Source organism: Hyperoodon ampullatus (genome assembly GCF_949752795.1).
Source record: "Hyperoodon ampullatus genome assembly, chromosome: 1".
Taxonomy (NCBI): Eukaryota; Metazoa; Chordata; class Mammalia; order Artiodactyla; family Ziphiidae; genus Hyperoodon; species Hyperoodon ampullatus.
This window is the reverse complement of record NC_136914.1, coordinates 82432725-82456035: the sequence shown is the minus strand read 5'-3', so window position 1 is coordinate 82456035 and position 23311 is coordinate 82432725. Positions and strand designations below refer to the sequence as shown.

Genomic DNA, 23311 nt, shown 5'->3' with positions numbered 1-23311 from the left:
CTATGGAAAAACCAGGTTTGTGTGCTTTGTACATTCATTTCAAAATTGCTTTATTTCATATGAATTTGTGCTTCTTCGGCTTTTCCTTCAAACCGGTTATAACATCTGTCTGGTTCTTTCATTTAATTAATGAGGTAAGTAAATTCTTTGATTTGTGTTCATTTGGTATCTGCATGAGTCATGATTTTGCTTTAAAAAAAATTACCCGTTAACAGTTTAACCACAAGACTGTCAGTGATGGCTGATGGATAACGAAAAAGGAAATAAACACAGAGTAACTTGTAATTCTGTAATCTTGTGTGTGTGTGTGTCCATCCTGTTTGGTTCTTGGTTACCTGTTATATGGCAGAGGTCATCTTTCCCTGACTAGGTGGGCTTCAAGAATGTCTCAACCCCCCAAAGTCCAAATGTAAGGAGACAAGGCCAACAGAGAGTCAAAAATGACTGTTCGCTTCTAAGGCTTACTTCCAAGTTCAGCCTCCTGTCTGAGGACCTGCCTCTCCCCCAAGTAAATGTCACTGGGATGGCCCATGGCCCCTCCCAGGAGGTCCAGAGGGTACTGCCTTGTGGCCTTTACTGCAAAAACACCCCAGACTACAGTCAGCCTGACTCACAAAAAGAGCAGTATATACAATTAAATGAGTTAATAGTTTTAAAGTACTTAGATTAGTGATTATATAAATGCCATATAAGTGTTTGTTAAATAAAAACACACACATTTGGGGACACACACACACACACACACACACACACACACACACATAGATCCTTTTACAAAAAAGAAATCACCAACCCTGCTGACTTCCACTATTCATGTTTGTTTTCTTGGGATCAGAGAGTGTGAATGTGCAGGGCTGTTAGGTAATTTCCCAGAGCTCTGTTCAGGAGCATCACTAAATAGAACTTTAACGCCCAGTAAGATAATCCTGCCCTTTGTGGCCCAGGCATTCTAACAAATGGGTGAATAAATAACTATATCATCCATGAAACTAAATATATTAGAACCCTGCAGTCTGGGAGAAATACCAGCTGCTTTGTCTCCACTGGGTAGGAATGAAGATGTGGCCTGGCAGGGCACCTCTGATCTGGGTACTACATCATCAAAGGGAGGCACAGGCCAGGTGCTGACAGCCAGGGTTTGCACGGCCTTTTGGGCCGTGAGTTGGGGGTGGTAATGACTCCTATCATGCTGGCCCTCCTGGGGCTGGTGAGGGGGAACAGCTAGGCACAGGATAGAGAGAAAATAATATGGAACCTGAGGGGGGTCATCAGGCTGGACAGTATCTGTGACCTCAGCACAGTAATGAGGCTCTAGAAAGGAGGCTTTCTTTCATGTTTAAGAAGACGTATTCACTCCAGATGCCTCTAATGTAGTAGACAGTCCTCAGACCCCAAATGTGGGAGATGAGTACAGGGATCCTGTTTGTGTGTGTGTGTGTGTGTGTGTTTTTAATACTTTTTTTTAAACATTAAAAAAAAAAAAAAGAAGACGTATTCATGAGCATGCTACTTCAAATGACCAGGACAGACATACCTTGCTTTCGCTTTCATTGGACAGAATTTCCAGGGCTTCCAGGTGTGACAAACCCTGATACTCATCAAACAGCATCCCGTAGTGTGCGGTCCTCTCGGCCGTGAGCTGCTGTGCCAGCCTCTGCTTCTCCTTCTCCTTGGCTTCCCGCAACATCTGCACAAATACACAGTGTTTGTACATTAGGTGTACGCTTAAAAGCCGCATTTCCTGCGGAAGATGTTGGGGGAGATGAGCACTGACTTGGTACTTGTGAAGAGTAGGTTTTAGTCACTGTGGAATTTCTAAAAAAATGGCTTTTTGCATTGATCTTACTCACAATTTTTTATATAATATTCCACTTTGAACTTTTCATGTTCATATGTATACAGCAAAACAAAGCAAAAATTCTACACCCAGGAAGAGGATTGAAAAGAAGCAAAACAAAAGCTGACCAGTGGTTTCTACTGAAGTGTTTTCCATGTGTGTGATTAATCTTATTTTTTAAAATGTCCAGATTTTCTACAGTGAGCAAATTCTATGTACACTGGGAAAGTTGAATCTATTGTGACAGGATTAATTGCAACTTGTGAACCTAGGCAGACTTCAAAGCAAAAATAAGCTGGTCTGATTTTATTTGAGTTATTGAAAAATTTTGTGTGTGTGGTTATTAAACATCTTTGATGAAAATAATTAATAAAATATAAACTCATAGTGTATTCCTCACCAGATACTTAATATAAGTATTAATATGAATAAGAATGTTAGCTTATCAATTCTTTGATAGATTGGTTTCTAGAAATACTGTGAACCGAGTTCCTCTCCAGGTTGATCATTTTTCTCCAGTTATTTTTCTGTTGATTAAATAATAAGACAGTAAAATAAACACAAGTCCACCAGTTACTCTTAATTTCCTGCCTTTGCTTTCTTCGATTCTAAGCATCTTTTATGTGATTCCTCATCAAGGTGACTGTGGCATTTAGTTTATAGGGTTCTTTACTATCTGTGAAGAGCACCATAAATGCACTGGCCACCACAAGGTCACAAGGGGAAGATCATGAAAGAATAGATTTTGGGTTTTATTATGTGTCAATAAACAATCAGCTTCATTCTCCTTTTCGGTTCTTGAGGTTGTTAACCCCAAACCCACTAGGCTGCAGACAGAATTCTCCCTCCTGCCTGTCTTTAAGACTAAATAAGTATAAGATCTGAAAGTTTTCAAAACAGCCCCATCAAATCATCCCTGGGAATTGTTAACATTTACAATAAAACCCAGCTACTCCCACGGACCTCACTGGCTTGGTTGTGGTGAAATAAAGTAACAAAGTGACACTGAAATTGCTTTCTTTCCTACACCAACTTCCATCTCTAAATTCTAATTCAGGTTAGAGGGAAAAAGGGATGCAATAAAAGGAAAAGGGAAATTGTCACTTTAGAATGATGTGGATTCACCCAAGAAATGGAGAGTGAAATTAAAGTGGCCTAAAGAAGAACTAACTGGCTTTCGGGGTGCTGCTGCTACATTCCTTCTGGAGAAGAAAAGGAGATTGGTTTAAATAGCAGTGAGCGATTCTGGCATGGAAGACCTTGGGACAGAAGGGCAGCTTTGGAAACTTACACCAGTGGGATCTGAGAATCACCCTGTCCCCATGTTATTCAAAGAGTAAAACAGAATGCAGGAGAAACTTAGGGAGGGCATGCATGAATATTTCTGATGTCTAGAGTTATTTAGTGTGGATTAGGAAAAACATAACAGATGTCCCTCTCTCAGTTGATGGCAGCTTCATCCTTGTAGCTGCTCAGGCAAAAACCATGGAATCATCCGTGCCTCTTCCTTTTATCTCATACTCCATATTCAGTCCACCAGGAACTCTGGATCGACCTTCAAACTACACCCAGAACCAGCCTTCATCACCACCTTCATGGCTTCACACTGCTCTGAGCCACCATTATCCTTTGTTTAGATACCTGCAAATGCCTCCTGAGGAGGCTGTGAGAGGGGAGCATAAATGACCAAGAGCCCCGAGGGTGTGCTTTGAAACCCACTCTTCATTTGCACTGAGGTCATGCATCTTACCACCTCCCTCTGCCAATCACTGGTGCAGCAGGGATGTTAGGGCAGACCTTCTCCTGGGAGATGGAAACTCCTTTGTCAGTGGACTTTGGCTGAAGGACTCTCCCATGGCTTTGCCAAACCTTCCTTAGACTGCACAGCAGTCTAGGATGATTGCACCCAGTCTCCTTTCTTGTTCCCCTCCACTGGGATCAGATTTGCATTGTGGTCTGATGGCTCTTCCCCAACTCCCACAATTTTCTCTCACATTGTCATTTCTACCAATAAAATCCTTGCACGTTTAAACTTACCTTGGCATCTGCTTCTGGGAAGATGTAGGCTGATACACACTCTAACTGGTCTCCCTGCCCTTCACCCTCCCCCCAACCTAGTCTATTTTCAACACCATAACTAGAGTGATACTTTTAAAATCAGATCTTATCACTCCAAAACGTTGCAGTGGTCTCCCCATTTCACTAATAGTAAAGTCAAAGGTTCTTACAAACGCCCTCCACGATCTTCCATCACCTGCTCCCCATGACCACTCTGGCCTCATCTTCAGCAACTCTCATCCTGGCTCACTCCTCTCCCACCACACAGCATCCTTGCTCTTCCTTGTTCATACCAGACACTCCTGCCTCAGGGCCTTTGCACAAGCTGCTCTTTCTGCTTGAAATGTGCCTCACCCAGATTCTGCATAGTCAAGCCCCTCATCTCCTTCAGGTATTTGCTCAAACGTCATTCATGTATCTTCATGAAGTTCTCCCTCACAGTCTGACTTAATACTTAACCTGCCCCTCACTCCCATATTCCTGATTACCCACTTTCTGCTCTACTTTTTCTATTTTTTTGACAGCACTCATCATCTTCTAAAATATGAGATAATGTTTATTGTTTGTTTGTCCCTCCTCACTAGAACAAATCTCCATAATGACAGGGATATTTACTCATTTTGAGCACTGATGTATCTCAAGTGCTTAGAAAAGTGCCTAGCACGTGGTGGACATTCAAAATGCACTGTGGAGTGAATGACCGAATGAAAAATTACTGTTCGGAAGGAAGTTGAAGTGGGTAATGGCCCCCCACATATTTTTCTCCCCTTTCTATGAGGCTGGAAGTAAAGGATTTTAAGATGGTAGAGCCACAAGACGTGGGCTGCCCACGAACGCTAACACTATAGGAATAAAAGATAAAACTTCTTCATTTTAAGCCACATTGACACTTGGGTTATTATTATTATTTTTGGTTTTGTTTTGTATTTGTATAACATCTAGTGTTAATGTCCTGATTAATACAAAATCTATTTTCTTCTTTAAGGATCAGGAGGGTGATGGTCTAGCTGATCCTGCCAAGTCCGTACCTGGGCTGTAATATCACAGTGGTTATATGTGGGTTACTCTGGAAGAGCCAAGAAGAAATAACCTAAAAATCAAACTTTTCAGGAGCTGCCACTAACCTGTTGCCAGTGATAGCTCCTTTGTGGCTTCCCAGCACTGAGCCATGGGAAGATGTGTTTGTCCTGCCTGTGAAATTGATAAGATCCTGCATCTGCTGCTCCTGATTTTGATAAGACATAGAGAGACCTGGTGTATAAGACTCTTAAGGGGGAAGGGGAAAAGGGGCATGATTGACACTATGGGGTCTGAGCTGGTCATGTGTCAACAGAAGGAGCAAGTTCGGTATTAGAGTTTTGTATTTGGAAAATAAGATAAACATTATTTTTAATTTTACTGACTACTGTAAGTAAGCAAAACATAGATTAAATTCTTCATACCATATTTCTCAAGGAGGAACACTTTAGAGCTGGAAGTATGAGAGGAGAAGTCTAACCTTGCACACAGTAAGAGAAATATAAATTAAAATTCCAATGAGATACCATTTCTACCTATCATCTTGACACATAAAAAAAACAATGACAATAATTAACATTCTCAGGTGCTAACTGTGAGTCAGGTTCTATTCTAACTCATTTCATCCTCACAACAAAGCTATCAGTAGGTATTGATGTTCCCAGTGTACAGATGAGTAATCTGAGGCACAGAAGGGTTAAGTCATCTGCTCAAGGTCATGTAGCTAGAACGTGGTAGAGCTGGAATATAATGGTAATACAGACTGAATGTTTGGGTTTCCCCAAAATTCTTATGTTGAAACATAATCCCTAGTGTGATGATATTTGGAGGTGGGGCCTTTGGGAGGTGATTAGGTCATGAGAGTGGAACCCTTACGAACAGGATTCACGTCCTTATAAAAGAGACCCAGAGAGCTCCTTTGCCTTCTTCCACCATGAGAAGAAACTGTGTGAAAACGTCTGTCTATGAATCAGAAAGCAGGCCCTTACCAGACACTGAATCTGCTGCTATTCTGATCTTGAACTTCCCAGACTCCAGAACTTTGAGAAATAACTGTTTGTTGTTTATAAGCCCCCCAGTCTGCAGTATTCTGTTACAGCAGCCCGAATGGTCTAAGACAAATGGCATCAATAGAATCATCCTCAAGAAATTAAGTATAATTTATACTTAATAAAGCAAGGTACAAAGGAGCATGGTTAGTATGCTAACATTTGGTTGAAAAAGTTTGTATGTATATATGTGCACAGGTATATATATGTATATGTTTAGCTATATCTATCTATATAGTCATATCTATATCCATATCTATATCTATATCTAAATCTGTCCATATAATGTCTCTGATAGAATCTGTAAGAAGTCGTTAACAATGGTTGTCTCCCATGATGTGTGGCTGGGGAAAGGGGTGCATTAGAAACTCAATTTTCACTCCCTGATATTTTGTGTCATTTGAATTTGACATGTGCTTTAAAATATCTATTAAAAAAGGTAAATAAAAATCTATTCACTTTATTGACCTAAAGAACAAATCACAAAAGTACATAATCCCACCTGAGATAAGGAAACGGTTCTCTCCATGAGTGTCTTGGTCCTCTTAAAACCTGGGTCACTTTCTGCAAGGACATTCATAGTTTTCTTGCCAATGAATTCCAGAGCATCAAGACCACCTGTTAAGACGCTTTTACCCTGTCAATGAGATAATTGCACGAGATTAGGTTTTCATGTTTTGCTGTTCCGAGGCAGTCAGCACCTCCTAGACTGCACTATCCTCAAATATTAAAAGCAATATAAAGTCACCGTTTTTTCTCATCAGGAGATTTATCATCCATTTAATCCTATTTTCTTTTCCGTGGAAGAGCGTATGTCATATAATTTGTAGGACATGAAATGTTATTAAATAAGGATGCTTAAGAAAACCAAAGCACATTAGGGATTAATTTTATTGGCTGTGTGTATGAATAGATATGTTCCTAAGACAAAAAATTAATAGGTGACCCAATTGCTGTTTTTGTTTGAAAAAATTTTAACCCAAGTAACAGAATTATTTGGAGCAATCTATAAAAATGTCAAATACTCTTGCCAGTTTAGGGAATTCTTTAATATAGGGCCCTAGAGTGTAGGACCCTCAGGCTGTTTCAGTGGCTCTTGCATACTTTCAGAAAGTAGCAATAACCGCCTATAATTAGTATTTTCATGAATTAAGACAGGTTGATTCCATGTGCTTCTGGCTTTAGAAATTGTTCAATTATGTAGTTAACCACTGCAAATTCCTTTGCCAGTCACTTTTTCTCTTTTTTAAAAAAAAAAGAGTAAAACAACCAAGATTTACTCACATAAACTGTACATACAAACAAAACTGCTTACATTTCTTTGCAACATCTTCTTTGCCTATACCCCAACTATACAACTACAATTACAATATGCATATATCTGTGTTTTTTCTCACCTTACATGAGTTTGCATAGGTTATATTTTATTATTACATTATTCTTTATAGGCGTTATCCATTTTCATAATTATCACTTCAACAGCAATATTTGATTTCACTGATTAATATGCTTTATTAGTCATCTCCATCTTGGACATTTAGACTGTTTTCCAATTTGGGAGCCAATCAATAATCACACTACAAAACAGATTTTTTTTTTTTTTTTTTGGCGGTACGCGGGCCTCTCACTGTTGTGGCCTCTCCCGTTGCGGAGCACAGGCTCCGGACACACAGGCTCAGTGGCCATGGCTCACGGGCCCAGCCGCTCCGCGGCATGTGGGATCTTCCCGGACTGGGGCACGAACCCATATCCCCTGCATCGGCAGGCGGACTCTCAACCACTGCGCCACCAGGGAAGCCCCAAAACAGATTTTTAAATGCACATATTTTGGGAGGACTAGGGGATATGAGCAATTCACACTTTTGCATAATTTGATTTACTTTCTCCTAACATCCTGTGAGGGATTACTTCAGTAGAGAATAAGATGGGAGAAGGAAGGATGAAGGGACTTTCAGTAAGAGCAGACTTGGTTGGGGGGTGTCTGGAGCTTGGGAAAAGGGAGAACCGGAAGGTTGGAGAGCACACAGAAAGGAATGTGAGGATGCTGAGGACAAACTCAGAGGGCCCTGCCTCGTAGCTCAGGGAGACCATGGATTTACTTCTTTTTTTTTTTTTGGCCATGCCTTTGTAGCATGCATCATGTGGGATCTTAGTTCCCTGACCAGGGATCGAACCCCCTTCCCTTGTGTTGGGAGCGTGAAGTCTTAGCCACTAGACCACCAGGGAAGTCCCCATGAATTCACTTCTTACGCCAGAGGTAATGAAAGTGCTCTGTCTTATCCCCAGACCTACAACCCTCCCCGCACACCTGCTGTGGGCATACTGGACTTGTACTGCTATCCGACTCCTAAAACATACTTGCTGAACCCCTTCTCCCTGCTTAGTCTAGAGGACCTCGAGTAGCAAGGAAAGGAAGAGTCATTTCCTATTTCTGGCATACCCTGACCTGAAGTCTGGCTAAGACAGCCCCATATGTGTGTCCACAGCCCCCTCTTCTTCCCATACAGCACTGCATTTGACACCTGTTAAGTTGCCTCCACCTTCCAGGATGTTATGCCCTCTTGTCTTTCAGCTTATGCCCAGCATCTAGCATAGCTCTTGGGATATTATGCAAGCTAATTACCTTTTCTTTTAAATGAATGAATGAATGAATAAATTGGACGTGAGCCATATTTCTTAAAAAACTAGTTATTTGGTTTCACATAGCAGAAAGTAAACCTTTTCTTTCTGATCCTGAAGACCAGCTAACTGCCTTATCTCAGTTGGGGTGCATCCCCCTTTTTTCATTATTCATCAGTGTTTTGTTGTCAATAACAAGCTTCTTAAGCTTCTTTAAAAGGAAGGGGCCTGGGAAGGAGGGATGTGTATTAGGGCTATTCAAGGAAAGAGGAGAGTGGGAACTGGGAGGTAGCGATGGAGGAAGAATGTTGGTCTTAGTTATCTGGAAACACTTTAGAAACATGTTGGGGAATGTTCCTGATTCTTTACTGGTATATATATATATGTGTGTGTGTGTGTGTATATATATATATGTGTGTATATATATATATATATATATATACACATATACATATATACATACATATACCTGAATCACTTTATAACTTTTCAAATTGAAGGTTAAGAAACATAGAGCATCTCAGAAAAACAGCTCTAGGAAAGAGCGCTCTCTCCCCGCAAACAGAGACTGTCCTTGCAGCCACTGGAAAGGACACTGTTATGTCAGACTGAAAAATGCTCCTTCTAAGCAGCTCCCTTCTTTTAAACATAAAATATATTTCATTTTGTTCTTATCATTTTGGTTCCAAGGTTATGCCTACTCTGTGGGAGAAAGCATAACAAAATCATAATCCAAAGTTATGAGCAAGACCATCTTTTCTCTGATGTATCTAGGTCACTGGTAAATAGAAATATCAAAAAAAGGCACTGGCAGACCTCAGGGAAAACAGAGGAAGCAGCTAATGACTCACTGTGTTCTGAACCGCATTGGTGATGGCTGACAGCATGCCCCGAGACCCCGATGAAGGAGAAGTGGGTGGGCTTTCTGCAGGCCTCTGATCTGCGGCTGCAACTGCTACTAAAGAGAAAAACACCCTTTTAGAGTTCGTTTTGCTGATATGAACTTGGAAATCTATTTGTGCACATGGTGTAGTGCAGCCCAAGTCCAAGAAATCCCCAAATAAACGCACCACTCACTTTGAGGGACTTCATTTGCAGTATCAGGTTGGGCCCCTTCGGAAGAGCCAGAATTCACACTATGAATCCGGAGGGTGGCCCCTGCTTTTTCCTTGACCGCTGTCAATCCATGACCTGTCAGGAAATAAAATATGGCTCATAGATACAATAGAAGCCCACGGTCTGCAGGTTCCATAGCTCACCTCCCAGAGCTCTTGTAAGCTGTAGGTGTATATCCCGACTGTGAGAGAACGCGGTGATTAACAGCACAGACTTTGCGAGCCCTCAGATGTGGGTTCCAGTCTGAGCTCAGTTTCACCATCACCCAGCTGGGTGACTTTTGAGAAGTTACCACCTCTCTGTGACTCAATTTCTCCACCGTGTTGTCAGGAGGAGCAAATAACTGCATGTACAGGGCTCCCAGATGCTTTATTAGTCCCTCTTACTTCTCACACTATCTAACTAGCAACCTGGGGTTTCCAACCCAAGATATTATCTGTGAAGGGTATCCCTGTTTTACCCTCTTTCCTCTTTTCTAAGCTTCTCAAGGCAGGTATGTGTCATTCATTTTTTGATTCCTTGCAGGCCTATCCTATTGTAGGTACTCAATTACTACTTGTTGAATAGAAATCAGCTGAGGCTTAACAAAGTGTCAGTCATTCCTTTAGTACGGTCTGTATGTGTGAGAGCAGGGTCTGGAGATGACATGTCAAGATCCAAAGGCAAGCCAGTGGGAAAACCAGAAAGGGCACTCAACAGCTCTGATAGTTATCTTAAGCAGTAACAGTCCAAACACAAGATGTAAGAATAGTCGGCCAGGATGAGGGGCACTAATTTTACTCTATCTGAGCCGGGACAATCCCTATAATTCCCTGGAGCCCAGCACAGTGTGTATTCAATATCAATAACTATTTAGTGAATACAGAGCTGACCTTCTCATCCACTACCCCCGCCCCGCCCCTGACACATACACACAAACAAACTTTGGCTTGACAGAGAAATAGCTTTGTCTACATTTTATTTTGGAGCCATTTTTTTCTCCTTAGAAAACTAATAGTCTAGTGATGTCCTAAGTGGCTGTTTGAATTCTTGGAGAAGCAGCCTGGGCTGCCATCATCACAGCACTCACCTCCCCCTTAGTGCTCGGGGAGAAAATGAAAGATTCACTCAGGACCCTAGGCAACCTCAGGTTGTTGAAACCCAAGGCAGGAGCAATATTAATATCTGGGGGAAAAAGGGCCAAGTCACAGCAGGATTTGAGAGCCAAAGAGAACCATCTAGTTGTAGAGGGCACCATTCAAATGACTGACCATCCATCTCCTGAATAAGAGAAAGACATGGATGAACTCCAAACCCAAAGGGTCATATTTCATCAATCGTAAGCTTGCTTATCAGAGGGATCTTAACTTAATCACGGCACAGAAATTTGCCAAACTGATAGAGGACTAATTATATCCAGTGGGAATCACCTGTTATTACACACTATCTAGAAAACACTGAAACTTAGGAAACATTATTTACAATGTTTACAACATTAATTACATACAGAAACATATGACTATATTCATGTGTAGATCATTAGACACAGTCCAAATTAATTATTGAGTTACTTTTAAAAAAGATGCACTATAACTGCTAAAAGTAAGACTTGATTCTCTCTAGCTTCTAATTAATTCAAAGCATTTCAGTGGAAACTCACTGGAGTTTCAGTAACACATGTAAATTATGGGATATAATTACCTAACTTTATTATATACTGAGCTCATATTCCTCGACATCCTTTAAAAGCACAAATATTTTCAAAAAGGAAATAATGTACATCCAAATCTCCATCCATGATTCTCATTTAGATTTTTGAGAGCTAAAATCAAGGGATAAATGAGTTTCAGAAGGCTGGTAGGCATCTGCTGTATCTTCTTTGTGTAAACTGTACAAGAGAGATGATTCCATATCCTTCCCTGAGACTATTCAGGGTTTAATGAACTTCACTGTCATTACCTCCTCTTTCACCTTCTGCATCCCTTTGCAGGCTAGAGCCATGTCTGAATCTTTTCCCGGGGAAGCAAAGCTTCTCACCATCTCAGCTTCTCACAAACGACTATGGATATGTATGCATTACCTGCCTCTAGAAAAATCGCTTTGTTTCTGGAAGGAAATACCATTTTATGTGTATAATAAGTAGAATGTGTCTTTTTAACAGACATGACAATAGGCTGCTACTCCACCTACAAACACACACACACACACACATATACACACACACAAACATACACACACTATTGAGGTATAATGGATGTACAAGGATTTGCACATATTTAAGATTCCTCCAATTATATTTTCTAATTAACAGTTCTTTTTTTCTGAGTTCTTTTGTTAGTGAAAGTACATCTTTAACTACATTCTACTAGAAATATAAAGCTATGGTTTTTCATAGCTAAGGTTTAGACTCTATGCCACACCCTACTTTGAAGAATAACTTCTAAAATTTTACTTAGTGTGACATCTAGTGCCCAGACAAGGAAGTAATAATATGGAGCCACTGCTGCCTTTTGACTGAGAGTGATTCATTTTCAGAGATACTGATTTTGTTCTACCAACAACAGAGAAAAACAACCAATATGAATAGTACTACAGGTATAGTTCATGGATTCATTTCTTCACATGTCATCATGAACCCTAAGTATCCCCAAGAAATGAACCCATCCAAATTCTATCGTTCTAAAGACGGAATATCCTCTACTCTTTGACTTACTGAAGTAAAAAGGTGAGTACTGCAAAGAAAGTAAGATAATACATGCCGTGATACTGTATCATTTAAAAACAAATGTTAAATGATTGGCTGGTGTTTAATTTATCATCCATACTCTAGTGGAAAACACCCTAAACTTAGGAGTCAGGAGTCTTGTGGAGGAATTTTGGTTCCATCAGTTATTAGCCATGTGGTCTTGGTGACCTTTCTGAGTCTCTGTTGCTGTGTCTTCTCTGACAGGAGGTTTATAACATCTACCTCCCAGGGTTTTATAAGGTCACTGAGAAGAAATATGTGAAACCCTTGGTACTGGTCAACATTATTGAGCACTTACTATGTCCCAGGCACTGGACTAAATATTTTCAGTGTAGTAAATTATCTTATTTAATCTTTTCATTATGAAGTAAGAGATACTATTATGCCCATTTCACAATTGAGAAAATTGAGACCTGGTGATGTGAAATTACTTGCTGAAGGTCCCCAAACCAATAAGTGGCAGAGGCAGGATTTGAACCCCATATTTCTGACTCTAAAACTCACTTGCTCAATCACTATGTTAAGAAAGTCTTACATGCCATTTGTAGTTGATTAAACGTCATTTTAGTCCCATTTCTACAACTCCTGGGAAATCAGATACTTAATCAGGAGCTTCCTCATCTTTAAAATATTGGTTTATGTTAAAATTAGCTTGAGTTACCTTACCTTGACCAAACAGCCAGGTGAAGGTCACCCCTGCAGTGAAACCTTCCTCTAACCCTGGCCCTCCCAGCTGTGCCTTGGGTTGGTACAGCTTAATGTTTTTAGGATCATCCCTGTGCTGTGCAGGCACGGATCCCAAGACACTGTATGGTGCTGTCTTCTACCTCCAGCTTAATTTTTTCTCAAAAATTTTTTACCAACCTCACTTCTTGTTGAGAAGATCAAAACCCCATTGAAGGGAGGTCTCCCCTCTTTCTGGAGGATGAAAATAATTTGTTGTTGGTGGGAGGGTCTCTCTGACCAAGTGGTAACTTAGGGGAGCAACAGTAGTTCTACACAGCACCCTGGATGACTGGGTAGCCTTATGGGTACTTTCTGCTGGTCCCTTATCATAAAGGACCCCCCAGGAGGGCAGCAGCTAACTTGTTCAGAGGGTTCTCCCCTTTTAGATTGCTTTAATTTTTAATATAACATTTCCTTCTTTTTCATTTCATTTCTTTCTTTTTCTTTTTAAAAGGTGGATATATAGAAAAGAAACTTGAAAAAAAATCCCATAATCCCATTTCTCTGATATATCTGGTTGATTTCTAAAAATAAACATTTATTAGGTTAATCTATATCAAGGTACTGTGAGAGTTCATTATAACATTTTTGCAACTCTTCTGTAGGTCTGAATATTTTTCAAAATAAAACTTTTAATTAGTGATAAAAAATGTAAAATTAAATAAATAAGTAAAAATAAACATTTATAATGTTAGCAAAATCAGAGTATAGAAACATAGACAACAGAAGGTGGGCCAGCCTCTTTCTCCCTAAACAGCGCCTATTGACCTAACAGCCAATACAGTTTATGAGCTTACAGGGGCCTATGGAATGATTTAAGACCTGAAAAGAAGTATTGGTTCTAAAAGACAAAAAAGAAAATTTGCAAATTAGAAATTAAATAATATTTACTTAAATGTATTCAAAAATGTAATACTTGGTCAACTGGTCAACTATAGTTCAAGTAAATTCAACTCTTCCACAGTTATATATAAATTATATATTTAATGAGGGATGTGGGTGCATTTTATTATATTTGTTGTGATATGACAGGGACTTCCAAAAGGAGGGGGCTCTTAAAAGACTTAAAGAGGCCCTGCCTTCCTTCCAGCCCCACCCCCTACCCCCCATTTCCTTCTAAGGATAACAAGTCTGATTTGTTTCTTATTGATTCCTTTCACAGAAAAGTTCTGAAAAGCACATCCCCACATATAAGTGTCTTGGACCCGGCTTCACCATATACAGTGGAGGTCTCAGCATGTGTAGATGGTGGTGGAGGCTGTGTGTGCTGCCTGGGATTCCAGTGCTCCTTCACCCCTGCTGACAGCTAGCTCTCAGCTAAACGCCTCCCTTTGAAATGCCCTTCACCAAAGGGAATTGGCTCCTTCAAGACTGTACTGTAATGACTGGTCAGTGGGGAAGTTGGTGATACAAAAGCCTGGTCCTGTGCCTTATGCCCTGGGACAGCTCTGAAGAGTCATCCCAACCCCCAAGCTCCCTATGGGATGGGCTGTGGCCTCTGACCCAACTGCATTGCAGCCCAGTTCCGCTTTCCTAGTCCTTCGCTCTCTTGCAAGACTTGTTCCTGAGGGTCCTTCCTAATAAAACTCCAGGACACTCATCCCTGCCTCAGTTTCTCCCTGGGCATCCGATCTAGGACACTGATCTACCTCATTCTTTTTAATGGTTGCATAGAATCAGAATTCCACTGAATGGCTCTGTCATGTTTAACATTCTCTGTGGATGGATACTTGGGTTGTTTCCAGTTTCTCATACATGCCTGGTGAACTCCCTCAGCTCTTTCAGGTCTCTGCTCAAATACCATTTCATTAAGATCTACCCCACACCACCCTTTTTAAAAGCTTAACCTGTACTCCTGACACTACCTTATATTTTTCATAGACTTAACACTTTATAACCCTCTCTATAATTTTCCTACTCATTATGTGTATTTTTATTTTTTAATTTTTAAAAATTTTAATTTTTTTGGAGTACAGTTGATTTACAATGTTGTGTTAGTTTCAGGTGTACAGCAAAGTGATTCACTTATAAATATGTATATAATCATTCTTTTTTTAGATTCTTTTCTCATATAGGTTATCCCAGAATATTGAATAGAGTTCCCTGTGCTATACAGTAGGTCCTTGTTGGTTATCTATCTTATATATAGTAGCGTGTGTACGTTCATCCCAAGCTCCTGATTTATCCCTCCCCCCAATATTTCCTCTTTGGTAACCATAAGTTTGTTTTTGATATCTGTAAGTCCGTTTCTGTTTTGCAAACAAGTTCATTTGTTTCAGCCTTTTTAAAAATTAGATTCCACATATGAGTGCTATCATAAGATATTTGTCTTGTCTGACTTACTTCACTTAGTATGATAATCTCTAGGTCCAACCATGTTGCTGCAAATGACATTATTCCATTATCTTTTATGGCTGAGTAATATTCCATTATATAAATATATACCACATCTTCTTTATCCATTCCTCTGTCAATAGACATTTAGGTTCCTTCCATGTCTTGGTTATTGTAAATAGTGCTGCAATGAACATTGGGGTGCATGTATCCTTTCGAATTTTGTTTTTTTTTCTGGGTATATGCCCAGGAGTGGGATTGCTGGATGTGTATTGTTTATTGTCTGCATCCTTCCACGAGTCTGTAAGCTCTACTCCAAGGTCTTCATCTTGTTTACTCACTGCTTTACCTCAAGTGCCTAGAATAGGGCCTGGTAAGATATGTATTTGCTGAGTGAATTGCATATTGAACATCTTTGGACATATACATTAATGAACTTTTGCAAAGAATAAACAGTGGAACTGCTGGACAGAGGACACATGCATTTAAAATTTTATAGATAGTGTTAATTGCTCTTCTGAAGGTTGTGCCAATTTCTACTCTTCTTTGGGTGAATTTTTGAGAAATAGAACAATTTAAAAATATTGGCTGTAAAACCGATAGCTAGTGGGAAGCAGCCGCATAGCACAGGGAGATCAGCTCGGTGCTTTGTGACCACCTACAGGGGTGGGATAGGGAGGGTGGGAGTGAGGGAGACATAAGAAGGAGGAGATATGGGGATATATGTATATGTATAGCTGATTCACTTTGTTATACAGCAGAAACTAACACACCATTGTAAAGCAATTATACTCCAATAAAGATGTTAAAAAAATAAATAAATAAAAATTAAAATATTGGCTGTATTTCAGACTCTACTATCAATGAATTCGAGATATTATAGTTGTGAGAAGTAGTTATTTAGAAAAACACATAGATGGTGTTGCTGTGCTCAACTAAAGCCAACTTCAGGGCAGCAGAAACTGCAGCCAATCAACCTTCCTTTTGGAAAAGTCTTCTCTCTCCATAATGATGGTTGATGCCCACTCTGTAATTAGATACTCACTTCTCTTTAGGCTCAAAATTGAGAAGAAGAGTTTCTGAACTCATAGTGTTTGCCTTGCCATCACATAGGAATTCATTAACTTATTCATAGATTGTAAAGGATTGTGAACAAACTCCAAGCATTAATTCTATTATCTTTTGTATCAATGATCCTTGAGAATTTTCACATCATCAGCAATGCCACCTTCAAAAATGAATCCATGGGATATTGATACTGAAATACCTAGTTAAGAGTTCTTACTGTAGTATCATTCTGACAAGTTTGCCGTTCTCTGTGATAAAAAGACATGGTTATTATTTCTGACAGTGCTGGTAGAAGACTTTCATTAAAATGTGCTGAAGGAAAAAATCGTGTAACTCAGGAGAGGATGAGGAAGGAGAACAATGGTAAATGTGAAAAGGTAAATATGCAGATCAGATCTCTCTCCCCCTCCTCAGGTACTCTTATACAAGGTGCTGAGACTCATAAAACTGTCAAAACTAGAATTTTAAATAAACATGTAGGTCATTTGTAGTATCTGGAAATAAGCTGATCTATTCTACTATAGAATTTTTACCTTGGTATATTTGTATATATCTCAGCATTGTTGACTTTCATTTTGATTACTGGTCCATCACTTAGCTTAGCAATATATTCTATGATTAAGTCAGGTCTCTAAGGTGCTTGTGGGAAATCACATCTGGTTCTCACAACAGTACTTTGAATTATCATCAAAATTGCTTTTTCTTTTTTTTTACATTTTCCTTTCCCACTCTGGTTTCTTCCTGGATCTTAAATAACAACCATTTTCATTGTATCTTATGAACTTGTCCAAAGGCATGAATGGAGGCTGATCAAGTCTTCTTAGAATGTGATAATAGTGTGGCTGTCAACGAAACTAATGCAGGAGATATGGCCTCTCCAAAAACAATTGTTGGCTGAGAAATGTTTGATTTTATATATGCATTGGAAAGGTTGCTTTTTCTCACTTTCCCTTAACCTTGGGGGTCAAAGAAGTGAGGCAAAAGATAAAATATAAAAATACAGTGTAGTGGGCTTCCCTGGTGGCGCAGTGGTTGTGAGTCCGCCTGCCGATGCAGGGGACACGGGTTTGTGCCCCGGTCTGGGAAGATCCCACATGCCGCGGAGTGGATAGGCCTGTGAGCCATGGCCGCTGAGCCTGAGCGTCCGGAGCCTGTGCTCCGCAACGGGAGAGGCCGCAACGGTGGGAGGCCCGCGTACCGCAAAAAAAAAAAAAAAAAAAAAAAATACAGTGTAGCAAAAAGTCAATCAATTTTCTATATTTTTCTACTTAGCACAGTGGTTACAAATATCTTTCTCCTGCTATATACAGCTACAAACTATGGAATCATCATATTCTGGAAGATGGAGGGAATCTTAGAATTTCTCAAGTTCTTCTACCCATACTTTTCCAAGTAAGGAGCTGAGTCTGGAGAGGTTCAGTGCATAGTGTAGCTAGGTAGTGACAATTCTTTGAGATCACAAGTTAGTAGCAGTTGGGACTGGGTCTCAGGTCTTATGACTTCTGATACAGTGCTCTTTCCAGGACAGAACCACCTTCTAAATCTTTCCATTCTCCAATTACTCTCCTGCCAACTCTAAACAGTTCTAATGATTGTGACTGCAGTTTTTCAACAACTGTAAGAAGTACCAGTTTCTGTTTCTAGTGCTCAATTGACAGCTCTGAGTTTTGTTATAGATGCTGTCTTGCATAGAATTCCATCTGCAACTGGAATTACCCCGGGGGTAACATGAGGTTTCTGAGTGGGAATTAATTGCAATAGAATATGTGGTTATTTTCTTTCTTTACTTTCCACAGGCAATTTATAAACCTTCAAGAGCTTGTCTGCTGCTGTGAGTGCTCTGTCTTCCAATAAGTTTTTTTGCCCTGTGATAATAAACTGTTAATGCTGCAAAGCCCTGGATGGATATTATTTGCCTGTACATAATGGAAGGTCTGCCTTGCTTGCCTCTCTCAATCCAAAGATAGTAGCTCAAGATAGACCACAGCCCAGGACGGTGCCCATAACTTTTTCAAGCTTCTGTAAACAGGTGGTTGAACCCTATTCTAACCCTCTGTTTCAGGCTGTAAGCCTGGCTGTGACACTTCTCCATTTGTGGGACACTTGTGATCCCTGTTATCTTTTGGGAGTCAAATTCCCAATCACCACCACTGCCTGTTCCAGCCTTGGATCCTAAGCCTCCCCTTATGCTTCAAGTTTTAATTCTCTATCAGGTCCACCAAAATACTTATCTCGTTTTCAAGTATATACTGGTATTAGTTTAGCTACTATTATTTTGTAAAGTTAAAGCCCATCCTGACCAAAAATCTCCAAAATATACCTGGAGAACAACTTAGGGATGGCATTCAGCTATCTTGTTATTGCATTTATTGGGGTTGTGATGACCAGTGGTGATGAACAAATTTAGTCTCTACATCTCTAAAGATAGCTCCAATTTTTCCAAAGGGATTCTTAGAATGAGTATCAATATTTCAAATTTTCTTTGCTCTCCCTCATGTGCCCTTTGGTCATTGTGGGTGCAAATAAGAGAAAAATGCGAAGATTAAAATGCTTTTCAAACTTCCAACATATATCAGGGAGACAGTGCTTTGGGAAGGATCCCTGGTATTCTCCTTACTTACTGCAAGTAATAATAAATCCTTCCTTCTCCTGAAAAAAAAATTCCAACATGTAGCCAGAGCCCTTAAAAAATACTAAGTTTCTGGCTTCCCTGGTGGCGCAGTGGTTGAGAGTCCGCCTGCCGATGCAGGGGACATGGGTTCGTGCCGTGGTCTGGGAAGATCCCACGTGACGCGGAGTGGCTGGGCCCGTGAGCCATGGTCGCTGAGCCTGTGCTTCCGGAGCCTGTGTTCCGCAACAGGAGAGGCCAAAACAGTGAGAGGCCCACGTACCGCAAAAAAAAAACCACACAAAAAAACAAACTAAGTTTCTGGCATCGTTGGTATAACTGATGAGGTTTTCAAACAGAAAAGGGAAGTTTGTTAGGGAGAATTGAAAGATCACCCCAAGATTCTCAACCCTGGCATATGCAACATGTAATCCCCCCACTTTGAGTGTGGACAGGATTGTGAATATGATGGGATTCATTCCCATGATTAGGTTACATTATACAGTAAAGGTGAAGGGACTTTTCAGAAGTAATTAAGGTCCTTAATCAGTTGAATTTGAGTTAATCAAAAGAGAGATCCTGGATGAGCCTGAACTAATCAGGTGGGCTTTAAAAGGGACTTGGGCCCTTCCTAAAGGGAGAGATTGGAAGCATGGGAGAAATTATCCTTTGAAAAAGGACCGGAGGGCAGCCTCTAGGAGTTGAGTGACCCTGGCCAATAACCAGCAAGAAAAGAGGGGTGTCAGCCCTACAACCACAAGGAACTAATTCTGCCAACAACGTGAATAACCTTGAAACTGACCCTGAATGTCAGATGACAATGCAGCTAGCTGACACCTTGATTTCAGCCTGGCAAGTCACTAAGCAGAGAACCCAGCTATCTTGGACCTGAATTCCTGATCCATAGAAACTGTGAGATAATCACTGTATGTTGTTTTAAGCCTCCACATGTGTGGTAATTTGTTACACAGCAACAGAAGTGAATACAAGAGGGTCTACTTGAACTTCATTCTGATATTTGATGGGACAATGTGTGACTGTCAGATCATCTCAGAGGAACCTTGTCTCCACCAACCATAAGAGGGAAATGGCAGTAGTGATGGCACAATGATTCTACTGGTCCACAGGCAGTTATCTCCCCAGGTTCTTCTGGATCAGTTACTGCACAGAGCCAGGTGAGAAGAACCACAACTTTTAGGTGAACATTAACAAGACACAACATTTATTCGGGGTGCCTTAGGGAAACCTCAAGAGTAACCCCAAACCCAAGCACAGGCTAAAGATTAAGACACTGACTTGAGGTCACATTAAAAGATGAGTGCCTACCAGTATGGGTTGGGACCTGCCATCGGAGTCACAGCCTGATTTTTAAGCAGTAAAGCCAGCATCATCTACTGGTTATACCTGAATCAGGTAACAAAACCTAGAGGTCTTGGAGCACAGTCCACCGGATGAAGGCTGCACTAGGCTGTATATGTGCAAAGGTCAGATTACAACAGGACACTGAAAAAGATAATGGACAGTAAATTCAACAGGCAAGCCGCCAGCTGATGGATGGGAAACTTTATAAAGGTCCAGCAAAGCCCAAAGTCAAATGGTGAGGTGTAGTCGCTGACTGATAAGAAACAATAGCAAAGAGTCAGACCTACCAGGAGCAAAGCAGTCACAGGTGAGTGCACCTGTAAGTGTACCAAAAACACCTGCACATGACACCCACAGGGCAGCTGATAGCTGTCTTTACCATGGAAGGAGCTTATATTTAAATTTTTAATGAGAAAGTAAATCCTTTGTCTATAATAGAACCTTCTGAAGCAACAAGTTCATTATAAGCCAGGGCAGTTCTGGACACCATTATAACTGGAAGCACCCAAAACACTACTGTTTTATGACGTAAACCATGAGGAGAGCTGTATAATTTGGTAACCATATAATTTACTGTTCCATGACTTATCACAACTTCAAAAACTTTTAGACTGCACATTTTTAATTTTGGTTCAGAAAGCTGGCAATCCTGAGTGTTGCCAGTGGCAAGATCCATTTGAGAGCCACTAAAAGCTCAACATTTTCCCTAGGAAGTAGGATGCCTTCAGGTTCCTGTACTCACTCTTATGAAAAGACTCTGTCCTGTTCAAAAAACAAAACAGGCTCTTCTACTTTAATCTGATTAAATTTTCCATCTGCATCTGTAATATCCATGGCATACCTGGCCTTTCAATTAGCAATAGAAAAAAATTTGCTTTCCAGGCTCTCATGCAGAGGGCAATGTTTATTTGACCACCATTTACTTCTTGCCAGAGCTCTCCTGATACTTGACAGACATAGAATTAGGAGAATGCAATCTATCCATTCTTCCAGGGAGTCTAAATTCTATCAGATTAGGTATCTGGCCCTTCAACTGTTTGTGCCCATGGTCCATTGCAGTGGGGTCAAAGACCTCAGCCCTGCTGGTTTTAGGAGTAACAGTGAATTGGACCAATTCATGGCCCATCACAAGATCCTCATGCCACAGAGATACCTTGAGAACACCTGAGTTAGATGATCTGCAAGCTGTGTTACCTGTGACTTCCCCTGTCCTACTCTTCACTCTCTACCCTCAAGATGAAATGCTACAGCTACATTATCATAGACATGTTTATGTTGTACCTTCAGTTTTCATGAAGAGTGGATACAAGAAATGGTCACATGAAGAATATTTTGACAAACCTTCACTGATGAAGACATTGTCCATTATATTTTCTCTTCGTATATGAGCCAATACGAGACATTTCTTCAAAAGTTTAATACAAGGAAAATAAATTTATCTAAATAAACTGTCTTGTTTTATCACTCAATGAGATAGATAATCTACTGGTAGCCAAGAGTCTCAGAGTTAAGGTCAATGTTCAATTATATTAGCCTTGATATATATCTCCTCCCAACCTGCATATTTCTTTTTGTATTTGTATTTTAATAACCTGTGATGAATGCCTTTTATTGAGATACCTCAAATCCTTTTAGGGAGTAGGCTATTTATATATTTTAAAATGTTCAAGTGGGATGATAATCACAAAGCATTAAGGATATATTATAAAAGCCTAAATCTTATATTCGAAGATGCAGTATAATATAATGGTTAAAAGCCATACTGTGTGGTTCAAAGCCCAATTCAGCCACTCCTGACTTTGGATAATGTTTAACCTCTCTGTGATTCAGCTTCCTTACCTCTAAAATGGAGAAAATAAGACTACCCCCTCATAGGGTTATTTTGAAGAATAAATATATTAATATACAGGAAGCACTTAGAACAGCAAACACGAAAAACAGTTTGCTCTTATTATGTCATGAGCTAATGTTAAACTCTATCAGTACGTGGTATGATCAAAATGTCATATCCTATTTGGCTCCTGAACTTTATCCATTCAAACGCAATGTGTAATGCTTACCTACTGTGGCAGATGCTGATGAGAGCAGAGATTTGCCCCAGGAGCCCCAGCCTGCCCAGCCCCCTCCATGTGGAGAGGAATCCACGGCCTGCAAAAAACCAGATTACCCACAAGGTCAGCAATTTCATTAATCCCTGAATGGAAAAACACCCATTCGTTTGAAACAAAGAGAAGGTTAAAAAAAAATCACCAACAACCATATCTCATTGGCTTATAGTTTATAAGGGCCATAAACCAGTCTACATTGCAATGTGTACTTTGGAACCAAATTGGTTTGTAGTGGTGTTGGCTTCTGAGGGCTTAGCTTGAAGTGAGAAGGGAATGTGATGTCAACTGAGACCCAAATCTCCCATTATCTGGAAGACAGGGATAGGGCTGTGGAGGGGAGGGGGAGATTTAATATTTTAGGGTACAGAGTGATTTCTCAAAACTCCAAAACAACCTTGACTCATGCAATTTTTACAGAACTAAAATAATGTGCTCTTCAAGGTAAAGTTAACTTTCAAATCTCTGGGGTGGTAGGAGGGAGCTTTGGCATGGATGGTAGTAGGCAAAGTGTCTAGAAAAGCATCAATAAGCTTGGAGATGGCAAATAGCAACAGGAAGCCTTTTGAGGTAGACAACTTTCAAGGTGTCCACTCCACTCACAATGACCCCTGTAACTATATCTCTCACTGTCCCTGGGCTCACTTGATTCAAATTCTTTTTCCTAGGTATTTCGATTGGGACTGA

General features: G+C 40.3%; 1 protein-coding gene across 5 annotated transcripts in view; it reads right to left on the bottom strand.

The window, feature by feature from the left end:
* FAM114A1 (family with sequence similarity 114 member A1) overlaps positions 1–23311 on the bottom strand; it is a gene marked incomplete at both ends in the record, with an annotated part of 56005 nt that overhangs the window by 22728 nt on the left and 9966 nt on the right. For 2 of the 5 annotated variants that reach the window (XM_079701679.1, XM_079701682.1), the window contains 5 exons: positions 1535–1687; positions 6464–6598; positions 9432–9538; positions 9658–9771; positions 22580–22667. In XM_079701679.1, the coding sequence (XP_079557805.1) occupies positions 1535–1687; positions 6464–6598; positions 9432–9538; positions 9658–9771; positions 22580–22667 (597 nt within the window). Of the gene's footprint in view, positions 1–1534; positions 1688–6463; positions 6599–9431; positions 9539–9657; positions 9772–22579; positions 22668–23311 lie in introns of those variants that run through there. The other 3 variants (XM_079701680.1, XM_079701681.1, XM_079701683.1) reach the window with 3 other exon arrangements.